Source organism: Elgaria multicarinata, chromosome 13, assembly GCF_023053635.1.
Source record: "Elgaria multicarinata webbii isolate HBS135686 ecotype San Diego chromosome 13, rElgMul1.1.pri, whole genome shotgun sequence".
Lineage (NCBI taxonomy): Eukaryota > Metazoa > Chordata > Lepidosauria > Squamata > Anguidae > Elgaria > Elgaria multicarinata.
In genome coordinates, this window is record NC_086183.1 from 32,632,210 (window position 1) to 32,648,603 (window position 16,394).

Genomic DNA, 16,394 nt, shown 5'->3' on the forward strand with positions numbered 1-16,394 from the left:
CGTTGTGGCAAAAAGAATTTAAATATTTAAAATCCCAGGTTCAGCAGCTACCTAAATCTGCCAAAGAAAAGGATTGAAATGGGTAAAGCGCCCCTGGTTGGCTGCCAGTTTGATGGGGGGGGGGAGGCCATTGGGAGAAAGGCTGGTTGGCCAAGGGAGTTGAACTATCCCTATCTGCTAAACTTGCAGCCTTCCTCAACCTGGGGCACTCCAGATGTGTTGGACTACAACTCCCAGAATGCCCCAGCTGGGGCATTCTGGGAGATGCAGTCCAACACATCTGGAGCGCCCCAGGTTGAGGAAGGCTGTGCTAAAGTGTCATGGCTACCACCATCTGATCCCCCAACTCCATTGTCAATCAGCCCAGGGCAGGGAGTGAACTGAGCCCACCCCCTTGCCTCTCATCGCCCTGACGCTGACAAGCGTCAGGGTGACGAGAGGCAATGGGCGGGGCTCCGTTTTAGCTCCCCAGGGCAGGCAGCGAAAACTGAGCCGCCTAGTTTGGCGCTGGGGGCGGGGGCTGGGAGATGCGTTCCCGGAATTCTAGAACGCGTCTTCCAGCTCCTCCCCACAGTGCAGATGCGGGCCTTCTCCTGCGTGACGGCACCAGAGCGCAGGAGAAGCCTAGATTGGCGCTGGGAGGAGGAGCTGGAAGACCCGTTCCCAGGGCCGGTGCCAGACTATTCTGCGCCCTAGGCAAGGTGAGCTACTTTCACACACACACACACACACACACACACACACCAAAAATGCCAGCTTTGATTTTTAAGAACAGATGTTTCCTGGAAAACATAAGAAGCACAAAACTTGAAACTGCTAAATTTATTTTAAAGTGCAAGAAAGACGTCATGCCAATTATAGCAAACAAATTGGAAAGGAATGTCTATGGGTCTAAAATGCATTATTTAATAGGAATATCGCCTCCAAATCATCCCTCCCAACTCACACGCATGTTTACACACACACTCAGCATCACTCACTCCAAACAAACACACGCATGAACACATGCATTCACTCAAAGACCCCATGCACCCCATTCACCCAGACATTCTCTCTCTCTCTCTCTCTCTCTCTCTCTCTTCCGGGTGCGTTCTAGAAGTCCGAACATGGAGCCGCCCCACCCCCACCTCAGCGTCCCTGGCTGTGCTTTAGCTGGGCGGGCGTGGGGCACCATCTCACCCACCCAGGCCCAGCTGAATCCTTGGGCCGGGCCGGCTCACAGCCAATGCGCGTGAGTGCTGCACTGTGCCCAGCGCCCCTCTTAGCTTGGCGCTCTAGGCGGCCGCCTGAGTGGCCTCTATGGTAGCACTGGCCCTGCGCGTTCCGGACTTCAGGAACACATCTCCCAGCCTTTTCCCCGGTGAATTGGGGCCCAATCCCGGTTGCCTCGGAGACCGCCATTTTTCTGGAGGTCTCCGGGGTTTCCCGGTGCATCTGGTCACCCTAATTCCGCACATTCTTTTTGTCTTTGAGTTGGCAATTCGGGGTGCAGTGGTGGGTAGGGGAGTCAGATGGTACCCTGCAGGGAGCGTTATGGTCTGGAGGGAATCGATCCCTCTTGACCAGAACTTCCAGTGGTCAAAGTTGAGCGTGCTAAAGTCAGCACCCTGGCCCTCTCCCATGCTGGGCAAAGTTTGTAAAGACCAGTTCTAATGGGACACTGATATTGAAAAGTCCAAATACATATTTGGACTAAATTAATCCCCGTGTATATTTAGAGGCATTGCTAGAATTTGTTGGATTTTGGATTTGCTGGGATTACAGCTCAGTAGGACTTTGATCGAGTAAAGTGAAAGGAATTCCGACTGAATAGGCCCATGGGAGGGAGAAATGTCTCCCTGTTCTTTGCGGGGGGGGGGGGGGAAGGACCAGAGGAGGAAGACAGAATATTCCTGCCCTCCTGGAGTTCCATAAGTAGCATACAGCAAAGGATTGTGCCAGCTTGCTTGCTTCTGGACTGCTTTTAATAGTGGCTCAGCTGGACCAACCAAGGGCGGAATTCACTGGAGCTACTAGAGATCATAGAATCATAGAATAGCAGAGTTGGAAGGGGCCTACAAGGCCATCAAGTCCAACCCCCTGCTCAATGCAGGAATCTACCCTAAAGCATCCCTGACAGATGCTTGTCCAGCTGCCTCTTGAAGGCCTCTAGGGTGGGAGAGCCCACAATCTCCCAAGGTCACTGGTTCCATTGTCGTACTGCTCTAACAGTCAGGAAGTTTTTCCTGATGTCCATCTGGAATCTGGCTTCCTGTCACTTGAGCCCATGATTCCGTGTCCTGCACTCTGGGAGGATCGAGAAGAGATCCTGGGCCTCCGCTGTGTGACAACCTTTTAAGTATTTGAAGAGTGATTTCACACACACACACACACACACACACACACACACCTTGACCCCTGAAACATGGGTGCTGATTATTATTTTTTACAAAATAAAATAAAATAAAATAAAGTTAACATGACATCTGTAACAGCTACAGACCACCAAAAGGGCAAATTTAGTTGGTATTGTATTTTAAATCTTAGAATGGTGATAGCTACTATTTGGTTATTATTTTTATTATTTTTATACTGTCGTTTTAAACTTGCAAACATTTATATTGCATTTTATCATCTTGTATTTTATGGTTTTAATGGTTGTGAACTGCCCAGAGAGCTTCAGCTATTGGGCAGTATAGATATATAATAGTTAATTAATATTACTTTTAAAATATATATTGTAGAAAACAGGTAAGAAGAGAGGGAATTGCTTACCTGAGCAAATTTGGCTTGATACTCTGGCATGAATAGGATTTTATTCATTGGATTGTTTCTCTCTAAGGCAGGGGAAATAAATAATCATAATCTGCTGGTTGAGAAGAGTGTCAGTTGGTTACCACACCTTAATCCTTAATCCTTCCCTTTTTCTGAGATGCAATTTTGGCAGTGAAAGAAGGGACACCTAAAGAAAAAGGAAGTAAGGAAGATAGTGCCTCTGAGCATATGCAAAAGAAACCTGTCCTTCAATGGTCCAAAAACCCAAACCAAAAACGAACTATTCCAGTGCTTTAAAACAAATTTAAACAAATTTTTTGATAAGATCAAATATTTCCATTAAAAAGTAAGGATTTTATTCCACGTGAATTACTCTAATTGTGGGTTTATTAAGTTGCAATGGCTTTAAAATTGTTTGTTCACTTCCTATTTTTTGTGGAAGGCAGAGAAAACAGAGTTGCAAGATAAGTTCTTCTTTTCTGTCTTTTCAACAAAGAGGAAGTAAAAGAAAATTGAAAAACCTGCACTTTAAATCTGTTTGGACCTTGTCCAACGCGCATAAAAAATATACACAGATATGTTTGGGGAACTTTTTATGACCCCCTGAAGTGGTAAAATATTCCATAACCAGAAATATGTCTATGGTGTCAGAAGAAAAAAAAGCCTGTTTTAAACTCAGATATTAGGAAAGCATCATGATTGTCAAGGTAAAACTTTAGGGAAAATGATGATGATGATCTAACATTTTTGATCTTCTGGGATAGTTGTCCAATTCCATATGAAATTTGTCTCCAGTGGGGTGTCAATTGAAGAGGGTAAAATTCCCTCTTCATCACAACAGTTCAAGCTACACTAGCTATAGTAGAGTGGCCAGATACAAAAGAGGGCAGGGCTTCTGCAGTTTTAACGGTTGTGATGAAGAGGGAATTTCACCCTCTTCAATTGACACCTGCTGAAATTCCCTTTGCTACATTACTGTTAAAGGTACAGGAGCCCTGTCCTCCTTTTCATAGGGTCACCCTACCTCCATCTTGTCTGGAGAGAGTCTCCGTTTGTTGGTCCTCACCCAGCCCATCGCCAAGGCCAAGCTCAGGTTCAGGATAGTCAGTGCTTCCTTCATTTGATGAAAAGGAGAGATAGAGCTGAAGGACATTCGTGTGCTCCTTACGCTCATGACACCTCAACCCATCCCTCCCAACAACCTGCCCCTGTGGTTTCACTGTGGGCATGTTGATGGGCTTCAGAGCCCCAGGGGCTGCAACCTTGCTGCTACTGCACGTCACCAAAATTCAGTGGCAGCAGCAAAATAGTCAGCAGTAATGCAAGGCAGCAGTGAACACACTTGAGGCTAGGAGGTGCATGCAGCCTGCGATTATTTTAGATACAGGGGGGAGGCAGTAGGTGTGATAGTCGGTGTCATGTAATGGACCCATTAACTTCTGTGGGTGGCTAATTATGAGCGTGCAATAAATCGCTCATGCAGAGAAGCTCAGTGACATTGTATTTATAATTAATGGTGATTTATTGTACAGTTGTCGTCAGGATAGTTAGATTTGTCATTTAGTTAATGTTGTTCTACGCTGAAAATCTTTAAGCTAGGTCAATAGCTTCATACAACTCTTGAGCGATTGAAAATCGGCCCCTCCTCACCCGGACAATAAAACGTTGAGCTATTATACCGCATGACAAGTTCTCCAAATAATACTAGTGTGTCTCAAGGCTGAAATGGTTGCTCTGAAAGCCTTGTAAATTTTACAGCTGCTCCCCGTGAATAATTTCACTGAAGTTTTACTGCTCTCGGGCGGGTGGGAATGCAGGTCACTGCTCATTATTACACTGGCAAAGGAGCATGGTAGAGGCAAAGCACGGGAGAACGTCTGGCTGATGTTGAAACCATGGAGTCAGCATTTTGCCACAGTCGCAAGATGCAGTATAGGAAGGTGACCCTCTGAAAAGGAGGACCGGGCTCTTGTATCCTTAACAGTTGTGATGAAGAGGGAATTTGAACAGGTCTCATTTGTAGGCAGGAGCCCTGCCCTCTTTTGTATCTGGGCACTCTAGTATAGCTCCTGCAGCTTTAACTGTTGCGATGAAGAGGGAATTTCACCAGGTGCTGCATGCATACAAATGACACCTTGCTGAAATTCCCTCTTCATCACAACTGTTAAAGATACAGGAGCCCGGTCCTTCTTTTCATAGGGTCGCCTTACAATATGGGAAGGGGTTGCAGACATTCAAATCAGGCTCTTCCAGGCGTTGTGATGGTCTTAGGTTGCACCTAGGACTAGCTGTAGGACTGCTTGGATGAAGAACACTAACAAAGACTGGTTGATCCCCCCATTCCTGGAAAGATAAGATCCGGCTGTTACTTGGGTGGAAATCCATTTCCTCTTCGCTATTTCCCCACTTATTGGTTTTATCCCTCCCAAATCCAGCCAGCTGAGCTTTCCCAGAAGCCCTTTCTCCTGGCCCTTTCCCAAAACCACCTTCACCCTTTGGTGATTTCCCAGGTTTTGTGCAGTTCCCTTCCCCCACTATGAAACCTCGAAATGCTTCTCCGAGGGCTTTAGCCACTGGCAGGAAGAACTTTAAATTAAATTAAGTCGGTGTTTTTGGCATTTTTATTTTATTTTTGGGAACCCGCCCCTTCTGCCTTAGCCCCGCCCATCACTGGAATATGGTTTCCAGGAAATTCTCCAAAACGTTCTGCACCCCTGGATGAAATAGACAGCATTTTATGCGAAGTACACGCAAATAAATCACACGCGCGATCTGGGGCTTGTTGGCTTAGAGGCGTTTCCAAGGTGTCTTTTGAGGAGCAGCAGAATTGCTCATGCTTCATTTTGAGAGGTTGAGACCTCACCGCATCCGTCTCCATTACTGGACTGAATCCACCACTGGAAGAAATATATATATATATATATATATTAAGGCAGCAAGTCCAGTTCTTGCTTCATGTTCTCTTAACCATTCCAACGGATCTCTCCAGCGCTGCTGGTTTATCTGTGAAGATTTTCCTTGGAAATGTTCATTGACAACCTGCTTCCTCTCGGCGTGTTCTCCTGCAGGCCTAACCAATTCTTCTCAGCGAAGATGGGTGCTGGGAATGCTGTGGAGGGGAAGGAGCCCTGCGGGGGCACAGATCCGAGGAAATACGTGCTGAAGTTCATCCATTCCCCAAGGCTCATGCCAAGGGCGTCCTTGATTTCACTTCTGTTGCTGTAGACCAGGGCCCGTCCGTCCAAATTGTGCTCCCGCAACCTCTCTGTGTAGCGCTGGGCGTTCTCCTCTTTCAAACCGAGTTTGACCATCTGCAAAAGAGAAAACAGCAAGACCCATCCCATCATGGCTCTCACCCAATGGAGAGCCAGCCACCTGTAGCCCCAGCGAGGCGGTGAACGGAGTATTTTTATGACCTCAGCATGACTCAGTCACTAATCCAGGGGCAGCGTCCAACAACGCCATTCCGTTAGGGCGAATGATGTTACGCTAGTGGCAACTAGATCCTCGACTACGCAGAAGAGGATAATCCAATGACAGTTGCGGCTGTGTGTAACCTGACGTGCAATCAGTTGGCATAACTTTTGTGCAACCCATTGGTCAGCCCTGCTGCACATTCCGCTCATGCAACCAGTTGTGCAACGGTCAATTTGGCAGTGATCCTGTCATAAAAGCCACCATAAGTGAACGCGGAAGATTCCATGCCAGGCCGAGAGCCCCGGACATTGAATCGAACGACAAACCAATAAAAAGCTCTGTTCACCTACATCTGGGGGTGTGGTGGGGCCATGGCCAACAGGCCACATGCAGCTCTTACCCCACTCCCACTATGCCACACACACACACACACACACACACACACACACACACACACAGCTACCATGCGACACAAAAAAAATTGGCTTAAAAATTGCTAAAAGGCTTAAAACAGCCAGTCTGGTGTAGTGGTTAGAGTGCTGGACTGGGACTCAAGAGATCTGGGTTCTAGTCCCCACTCGGCCATGAAGCTCACCGTGTGTCTTTGGCCCAGTCACTGACTCTCACCCTAACCTACGTCACAGGGTTGTTGTGAGGATACAATGGAGAGGAAGAGGGGCACTATATAAGCCGAGTTGAGTTCCTTGCAAGAGGAATAAAGATGCGGCATAAATGAAATAATAAATAAGTTCGTTCTGAGGTAAATTTGAACCTTGCAGTGCACCGTAGCAGTTTGCTGTCGAGGTTGGGCAGGAAAACGGCGCTGTTTTCTGTGGGCACCCCGCGGAGCGCAGCGCCCAACGGGGACTCGCGCGAGGAAAACGGTCCCCGGACTCCCTGCAGTTGCCCTGCTGTGGCGTTACACCCCACAAGTCAGTTCCCAAATGTATGTCTGCAGTGTGTAAGTCTGTGGTTTTTAGAATGCTGGCCTGAATGGGTAGAGTTAGAATGTCTTGGGAGCGGGGAAGAGTGATATATAAGGGAAGGACAGAGGGGATTGTGGGGGACTTTTAGGTACTCTTAGAGTCTTTAGTGCTCTCTGTGTTTAGGGTACTTAAGTTCTGGGAAATTGGAGGGTCAGTGTAGTGAGTGGTGTCTTTGGAGTGTGGTGTGCACGTAGTGGATGTATATTAATCAATACTGAGAATAAAGAAAGTTCAAGATTGACTGTGTGAGAAAAAGGAAAGCGCGAATGTGAAGGAGTGACTGGATTGTATGAAAGGTTTCAAAAAGGTTTTTAAATGTTGTTATTGGAAACAAAGCTTGTGTACTTTTGAAAATAAATTTTGATTGTTTTGTTTTCAAACTACCACAAAAATCCCACGTGTCTGTTTGGCATTTATCATCTAAAGTTTACTTATTTAACACCCACTCTGACAATCATTCACCTCAGCACATATAACTCACAGTGTTTTATTTTATATATAGTAAAATCCATTCTCCATTTTAAACCCCTTTCTCCACATAGTTTGGAGGAAGGTGGGTTTTTATCCCTCGCCTCAGGCGTATCAAGCGGTGGTGCTTGGCTTGAGCAGGGAGTAGCCTCGGCCGGGTCTGGTGTTCAGAGCCTGGGTCGCCCCATAAGAAGTGGTGGCGGACGTGAGGCCTGGTGTTCAGAGCCTGGGTCGTGGCAGCCCCCCCCCCCCGACCTTACCTCACTGCAGACCTCGTCCACTGACATTCCCAGCAGGAGGCTCTTGGAGAGGCCGTGGACCTTCTTGGGCCGCTTCAGCCGGCGGCTGCCCCGCAGCAGCTCCATGTGCCTCTTCAAGGAGGAGTCCAAGTTGACGGTGTAGGGCAGGAAGAAGTTGGCGTCCTCCACCTGGAACCGTTGAGAAAGGAAGCTGTGGAAGAGCTCGGGGTCCCCGTCCAGCTCCAACAGCTTCTCCAGCTGAGGCCTGATCATGTCGAGCTCCTCCGCGTACTTGTCGTACACCTCCCACAGGAACTGGTCGGGAGCGAGCCGGCACCCTCGGCACATGCCCAGGCGGCCCATCTGCTCGTCGTCCTCGATGCACTGCAGGATCCAGCTCAGCCGGCAAGGCCACTGGTTGGCCAGCAGCACCCAGGCCGTCACCTTCCGTGGGCAAAGTTTGCCTCGCGGGACCTCCGTCGCCATGAGCCTGACGGTGACGGCGATGGTGTTGATGACGCGTTTCATTTGCACCATGTTGCCCGTCATGTACTCCTTCATGCTGTCATCCAAGAGGAATTCAAAAGCCTCCTGGATCAGGTCTTTGGCCTTGAAGCCTTTCCCGCATCTTCTTCTCAACGGCTCTTCCTTCCTAGGACTTACGACGACCAACGGCACCTGGGAAACATCTCCAGCTCTGTCGAGTGTGCTCTGATCAGCAGAATTTGGGCAAAGGCACCGACTTGCCTGGTTCTCCTGCTGGGCACCCCCTCCCACCCTCTCCTCCTCTTCGAGACTTTTCTCCTGCTCCTCCTGGCAGTCTACGAGGCACCTTATCAGCTGCAGCTTGGTGTAACTGTCCATCTTGGGGACTGAAAAAGGAAGAGTGATGATACGGTTCAAGAATTCGTAGCCGTTGTTGGCCATGCCTTTCATGTACAGGGAGCTCTCCACGCAGTCCACGATTACGCTCGGGTCAGCCACGAGGATGGAGATGAAAGGTGCCTCATCGTCTGAGAGGAGGATGTTCATGGCATCCAGGACACCCACCACTTTGTCAGGACTACAGTGGTCCAAGCTGGTGATCTCCAACACCACCCGGAGTTTCCTCCGTTGGAAGATCTCCATGAACTGGAGAAACTTGGTGATGATCTTGACCTCCCTCTTCACGTTGCTCATGAAGCCCAGCTGGGCACTGAGGTCCGTCCGGTTCATCTGCCTCTCCAGCTGGGCCTTCTGGGTGACGACGACGTTCCGAGCCACCATGATGCCCATCCTGATGGCCGCTGCTGCAGTGATTCCGACGGCCGTCGCCCCGAGGCCCTCGACAATTGCAATGGCATCCCCAGAAGCGTTGCCGATGGGGATGCCGAAAAGAAAGATGAGGACAGCAACCCCAATGGCCGCCACAGTCACCAGAAGGGCAGCGGCCCACAAGGGCAGGCAGAGGTATTTCTTGCTGATCCATTCCTTACGGAGAGGGGCTTCAACAATGCCACATTTCCTGCCCACGGCTCGGTAGACGCTCATTGGGACAAGGCCGAAGTGGCTCTCAATGCCTTCGCACAGGGCAGTGATGAGGCCTGCCCAGAGCTGGTCGCTTCCAGCATATTCCCAGGCGCTGAAATGGATGAAGATGTGCTGCACGTTCTTTCTCTGCCTGTGTTGGGGCGTCAGGACAGGCCGGTAGAAGATCATGAGGAGGACGACAGAAACCAGGTCCCAACCGGAAGCCCCTCGCTGTTTCAAGCCGGTCTGCTGGAATTCCTGTTGGTCTTTTTTCCACGACTGGAGACGCATGTAGTCTGCGATGGAGAGGAGAAGAATTAGACCAGAGAATCTAGGCAGGGCCTGTCTTGATTTCTGTCTATTGTACAATGCTTGGCTCTCCTCCAACTTGTGTGGTGTAGTGGTTAGAGGGTTGGACTGGGAGTCGGGAGAGCAGGGTTCTAGTCCCCATTCGGCCATGAAGCTCACTGGGTGACTTTGGGCCAGTCACTGACTCTAAGCCTAGTCTACCTCACAGGGCTGTTGGGAGGATAAAATGGAGAGAAGGATCATGTCAGCCACCTTAAAGGAAAGGCAGGACATAAATGTTACAAATAAATCAATAATTTAAAAAAATGATTTTCTTTTGTAGACGTTTTAATAAAATATTATTAGACCAGGCTGTTAAATTGGATGTCAAGGTTCTGGGGCGGATCAAAAGAGGAGGACGTTTGTCCCGTTTCCCTCATCCTTCTCCAGGAAAAATAAATGAAGAGATGAGATAAAGGATGAAAATGCACCACACTGCTGATATCACAGTTCGAAAGTTGTGCGTTGGGGCCGTAAGAATATCAAAGGAGCAGACCAAAGGCTCATCTAATCCAGCGTCCTGTTTCGCATGTGGATTGATTGGGCGCCTCTGGGAATTATGGGAGCTGCAGTCAACACATCCAGAGGGTGCCAAGTTGGGCTAAGTCAAGTTGGGAGTCCTGTTTTGTGAAGGCCTCGTGTTTCATTTGCTTTCCTGTCTAGCGGCGCTCACGGGCAGGGCTGGCGCTGCCATAGAGGCCAGTTAGGCGGCCGCCTAGAGCGCCAAGGTAAGGGGGCCCCAAACAGCGCACCTGGAAGTCGCCCTCCCACTCCCAGAGCCACTCTGGCCGAGTGAGGGCAGCTTCTGGGTGCGCCGTTCCAAAGCCTTCCGCCCCCACACCCAGCGTCCCTGGCTTGGCTTCAACTGGGTGCCTGCCCAACAGCCGAAGCCAACCAGGGACACTGGGGGGCGGGGGCGGGCGGCTCCACGTTCTGACTTCCAGTGCACGCCGGACGTCAGAACATGGAGCCATCTGACCGCCCTCCCCCAGCTTCCCGGCTTGGCTTTGGCTGGGCGCTCCCAGCCGAAGCCAAGCCGGGATGCTGTGGGGGGCGGCAACGAATGGATGGAAATGGAGCAGCCCGCCCACCCCACCGCAGCGTCCCACCAAGCCAGGAGGACTTCGGGCGAGGGACAGGTAACCTGTCTCCGCCTACCTGGGGTGTGTGGGGATACGGTGGGGTGGGGGGTAGGGGTGAAAGCAGCTCACCTTGCCTAGGGCGCAAAAAAGCCTGGCACCGGCCCTGCTCACGGGTGAAGGGTTAGACTGGAGAAACCAAAGCCCAAATTCTTGATCAGTCATGAAGCTAATTAGGCAGCTTTGAGCAAATCATTATCCCTCAGCTCTGTCCACCTCACGGGGTGGCTGTGGTGCTAAAAGGCAGCTCCTTGGAGGAAGGGTGGCAGACGAAGGCGGGGAAGACAAAGGGTGTGGCAAATAAAGGAGCCCACATGTTGCAACCGTGAAACTCAAGTTCTGTGCCAAGGAAACGCAGAATAAATGGTGCAAATCGGTGAATTCACGTTTATTTTACATAAGCATTTCTGGAAATTTTTGCCGTCCCGGCCCATAGTTTCCAGGCTGCCAATTAGTTTCCGGGTGAAGTATAAAGTGTTGGTTATCACCTTTAAAGCCCTACATGCTTTGGGTCCAGGCTACCTGCGCGATCGCCTTCTCCCGTACAATCCGCCCCGCACACTCAGGTCCTCAGGGAAGGATTTCCTCCAGCCAGCAAAAACAAGGCTGACAACTATTACCCAGAGGACCTTTTCTTCTGCCGCTCCCACTTTGTGGAATGGTTTGCCGGGAGAGATTCGTCAACTTACCAGTCTTCCAGAATTTAAGAAAGCCATAAAGACTTTCTTTATGGGCATTCTGGGAGTTGTAGTCCAACACATCTGGAGCGCCCCAGGTTGAGGAAGGCTGCCTTAGATGGAGTGTGCATTGCGTGACGGACCACAGTCCTTCCACCAGCCATCACGATAAAGGAGGAGCGCTCACCTTGGATCCGGCGCAAGAGGAAGTTTTTGCAGTGTCCCCACGGTGCGTAAAACCCAACCGTCACGGGAGTGGAGACACAGTAAAGGGCCTTCGCTAAGGAAAAGCAGTAGGCGTCATCCTTGTTCTGGAATTCTGCAACAGGAATGGCATTGGCAGAAAGGAAAGAGAAATCTCACATCAGACCAGTTGGAGGCACGTAGCGCCGGAATGCCACAAGGTTTTCTCCATTTAGTTCAGGAGAGAATTTGCAAATATGCACTAGTATTCACACTGGTTACTTCTCTGTGGTACACATACTACCTACAATTCTTTAAGGAACTACATACCCCAGATTCCACCTCCTTACCTGCCCTGTGTTTTTTTTTCCTTATCCAGAATTCTGGACAGCTGCCATGCACTCTCTAGGACAATCTTTCCCAACCTGGCGCCCTCCAGATGTATTGGACTACATCTCCCATCATTCTCAGCCAGCACGGCCTTTTGGGAGGTGTGGTCCCAAAAGATGATGATGATGATGATGATGATGATGATAATGATGATTTACATTTATATACCACCCCACAGCCGAAGCTCTCTGGGCTGTTTACAAAAGTTAAAAGCCATGAATATTAAAAAGAAATATACAAAATTTAAAACCATAAAAAGCTGAAATACAAACAAAAACAGACAATATCCAAAAGATGAGATGTGTAGTTCAAGACATTTGGAGGGTGCCAGGTTTGAAGGGACTCCTCTAGGAAAACAGGGGCAGTGGAGATCAGAAAGGGGCACTCTAGCCGTACATCTATGATCAGGACTTAGAGTGGCCACCTATGTGCTTGGTTGTGTTTCTATGTGGACACAGAATAGTGTGCCTCTCTCCCTGGTACCATTATGATGGGCTTCTTCAACCAGGGGACGCCAGGAATTCCAACACAGGTGAGGCGAAGAAACCTTCCTCGTCTCCCTAGCAAGATAAAACTGTAAAGCAAACACAGGAAATTAGGCAGCTGTGTAACATGAGGATTGCACCCTTATCGGTGTCAGACAGCTAGCAATTGTTAGCATATGGATTGGTGCCTGCTTGGTAATATAAGGACCCGTGGACGTCCTTGTCTATGTAATCAGAGGTTACCTTCTTGGGCTGCAGCCCTAAGATAATAACCACTGAACCTTTACGGTACGTCCCCGTCTTCCTCAATCTGGTGCCCTCCAGATGTTTAGACTACAGCTCCCATCAGCTTCATTCCAGATGTTCACCATATTGGCTAGGGATTACAGGGGTGGTAGTACAGCATGGATCGGGGATGGCTGATGCACCCTCTAAAGCAGCCTTCCTCAACCTGGGGCGCTCCAGATGTGTTGGCCTGCTGACTGGGGCATTCTGGGAGTTGTAGTCCAACACATCTGGAGCGCCCCAGGTTGAGGAAGGCTGCTCTAAAGCAAAGTTATGCTGGTTACCTCTGGTCAAGGACAGCATGGTGGCTGCGAGCCACAAAGTAGTAACAGGTTGAAGATCCACAGATGCTGGTAACTGAGGAGAGAAAGAGAACAGGGATGTGCCCCAGGAAAAATCCTGAACATTCAGAGCTAGGAACATCCGTAGTAAAGTGCCAGACGCAAGGAGGATGGCTGGTTTGAAAACGTGTAGGAAGTTCAGGATCCAGCTGAGGCCTGCTTGATATTTAAAATATATATTTAAAAACCAATGGCATATAGGTTTAAGTCACAGGTGTTGAACCTTTTTCAGCCCAAGTCTGGATTCTTCTTTGGAGAAATTCTCCGGGGACGGGGTGGGCAGAATCCAGTGGTAGGAAGGGCAAAAGGCACGGAGCCAAAAGACCAGCTTATTTCAGCTACTACAGCTAGTAACTCAGCCTTAGCAGAAGGTGCATTTTGAGCAAGCCAAATACCAATGGAGAAGAAGAAAATGCTGCCGCTACTCTCAGCTGCCTGCCTCTCGGCCTCCCAGCACTGTGCAGCTTTAGTCAGAGAATTGTGGGATGATTTTATTAAAACACACACACACAAATTAGCTTGTGCGACCCCTGCAACACCCGTTCAGCAGAAGAAAAGGATGGGGGATCGTTCTCCGTGATTCCTCTTGCTTACAGCCAGGGAGCAGACCAGGGTTTCCTGAGGACCATTGTGATAGATACCGGAGCATTGGACAGGATCCCCTGCGGAGGAACCATTCTGAGTGGCTACCATTCCACCGGGGAGGGGGCTTCCAGGCAAGGTTTCTACAGTGCCAGAGCCCTGCCTCATCCATAGAATTTTGCAAGGGGGCTCAGACATCCTTGTCTTCCATTCAGAATCTTCCTGTGTTTCCCTGCAGCTCCTGTTATTTTCTTACTGTGAAAATTTTCTTACTGAGAAAAAGACAGTATAGCTGTACGATGCCTTTCAATCGTTAATGCCAGTCATTAGCAAGCTTCATCCCACGTACCTGCTTCCCTCAGATTATCCCCGTAGCGCTAAGCTTTCACGGTTGTTGTCGTTTTTCCTACCAGGCGACAGCAGTCCTTTGCATACCAGGAAGCGAGTTTAAGGGGGGAAATGTAAAAAAACATTAAAAAATCAACGGATGACCCAATTCAATTCAAATTTGGTATGCTTAAAGCGCTCCCTAATATCTATTACTGTGCCAATTTTGGTGTCTTTATCTTTAAAGCTTACACAGATGTAAGCATTTCTTTAAAATCCTGCTCCTGCGTCCCAGCGGTGGCTCAAAAGAGACGCTCAAAAAGTAGGGGCTAAATACAGCGAATCTTTTTGCTTTACTGCACAATTAAGGCAGGATGCATGGGAGTGCTTGACAATCAAAGCAGACTATAAGGTGGAAAACTTCTGAGTCCTTTGCATGCAATTGCTCTCTTTTTTTTTAATGGACCCCAGAACTGTTGTTTTTTAAATGGATACTCGTTTTTATACTGTTGTTTTTGTTTCTGATGGTTTTTAAATTTTGTGTACTTATTTATTTATTTTATTTATTTATTACATTTTTATACCGCCCAATAGCTGAAGCTCTCTGGGCGGTTCACTTTTTAATGTTTACTGTTTTAATTTTTGTGAACCGCCCCGAGAGCTTCAGCTGTGGAGCGGTATATAAATGTAATAAATAAATATTTCTCTGCTGTGGCACCCCGGCTGTGGAATGAGCTCCCTAAGGAGGTTCGCTTGGCACCTACATTCTATGCTTTTAGACGCCAGGTGAAGACCTTTTTATTCTCCCAGCATTTTAACAGTCTATAAATAAATTTTAACTTGGTGTTTTAAATTTGTAATTTTGCATTGCTGTTTTTATCCGGTTGAGCTTCTATATTGTATGTTATATTATGGTTTTATACTGTTGTTTTACACTTTGAATAGTTTTAATTTCTGTGAACCGCCCAGAGAGCTCCGGCTATTGGGCGGTATAGAAATGTAATAAATAAATAAATAAATTCACAGAGATTGCACAGTATAACGCTAGTGTGATAAACCTCATTGTGGCCGTCAAATATTATGTACGAATCAGTCCCTTGAGTTTGCTTTTTATTCCATCTTCTCTCACGTCCCTTTTCCTTTTTGTATCATTTCTAAAACACGGTTGCGTGCCCTTATTTTAACTCTGCAAACTTTCTCGAGCGCGTTGGCGGAAAGGTGACACAAAGCGTGGTTGGTGAGCGAGCAAATCAGTAACAGAGGGCTGCAAAGTTCGTAGCGCAAACATCAAACTTACACGGGCCAGGAGGCCCATTAGCGAAGCCTGCTCTTCCGCGTCGGCCACGATCACGCCGTTTGCTTCAGAAAGGCTCCAAGGTGACTCGAGTCTCATGTGAAATTATGAAATGAGAGCCGGAAGGAGGTGAACCCAAGAGCCCTGCTGGACAGCCCGAAATGTCCCTCAAGTTTAGCATTCGCTGGTACCTACCTGATGTCCCATGGCTGCAATGTGCACTTACTTGGGAGTAAGTCCCAATGATTTCTGATGCTTCTTGAGTAAAGAAGCATCAGATTGACCGAGAAATGAGCCCCACTGGATTCAATCAGCCTTACTTCCCAATAAATATTCCTCGGTGTGCTGGCCACCCTTATGCACCTTCAAACCATATGTTAACTTGACCATTTACCAATGGAGCGAGGCTGGTGGCTACGCAGCCGAAGAGGTAATTAATTACCAACGCGATTATCGACGGAAACGGCTTCAAAGTGCTTGGTTTAATGAATGACGCCTTCTCCCCCTCAAATCGGGAGTGACCTGGGTCATGCAAGGTCAGGCGGTCTACTTACGTGCAGAGAGGCATAGGTATGGCAGCAGGGCATTCCGGTTGGGGCACTCTCCCCGCTTACTCCAGCGTCAGCACGAACTTCGTCTTCTTCCTTCCCAGATAAGGCTCTCAATTCCCATTACGCCTTTATAGATTTAAGGTGGGGAATTCCTCAGGCCAGGCAGAGCGAGCAGGCCCGGTCTGCAACTTTTAAGGGACTTGGCAGTGTCGTGGGTGCTGCATAAAGCACAATCTCCCGTCCCATTGTTCAGACGTACAAGGAGGATCCGGACAATAACGTTGCAGAAATAGGGAATCAGGGCTGGAGCTTATGAAAAATCAGAGATTGAGGAACCGAACAGAGAATTCATCCTAGACCCCTTTACCCTGCAGGGTCCTATTGGTGCTACACAAAATAGCACCAAAAGTGGTGTAGTT

The 16,394-nt window shown here is 48.6% G+C and overlaps 1 protein-coding gene across 1 annotated transcript; it reads right to left on the reverse strand.

Moving 5' to 3' along the window:
* Positions 1-5,753: 5,753 nt before the first annotated feature.
* On the reverse strand, positions 5,754-13,183 carry LOC134408185 (NTPase KAP family P-loop domain-containing protein 1-like). Its single transcript, XM_063140335.1, has 4 exons — positions 13,165-13,183; positions 11,725-11,856; positions 7,886-9,669; positions 5,754-6,065 (listed from the first exon to the last, which is right to left on the reverse strand). The coding sequence occupies exons 1-4, from the start codon at positions 13,181-13,183 to the stop codon at positions 5,754-5,756; spliced, it is 2,247 nt and encodes a 748-aa protein (XP_062996405.1).
* Positions 13,184-16,394: the final 3,211 nt, after the last annotated feature.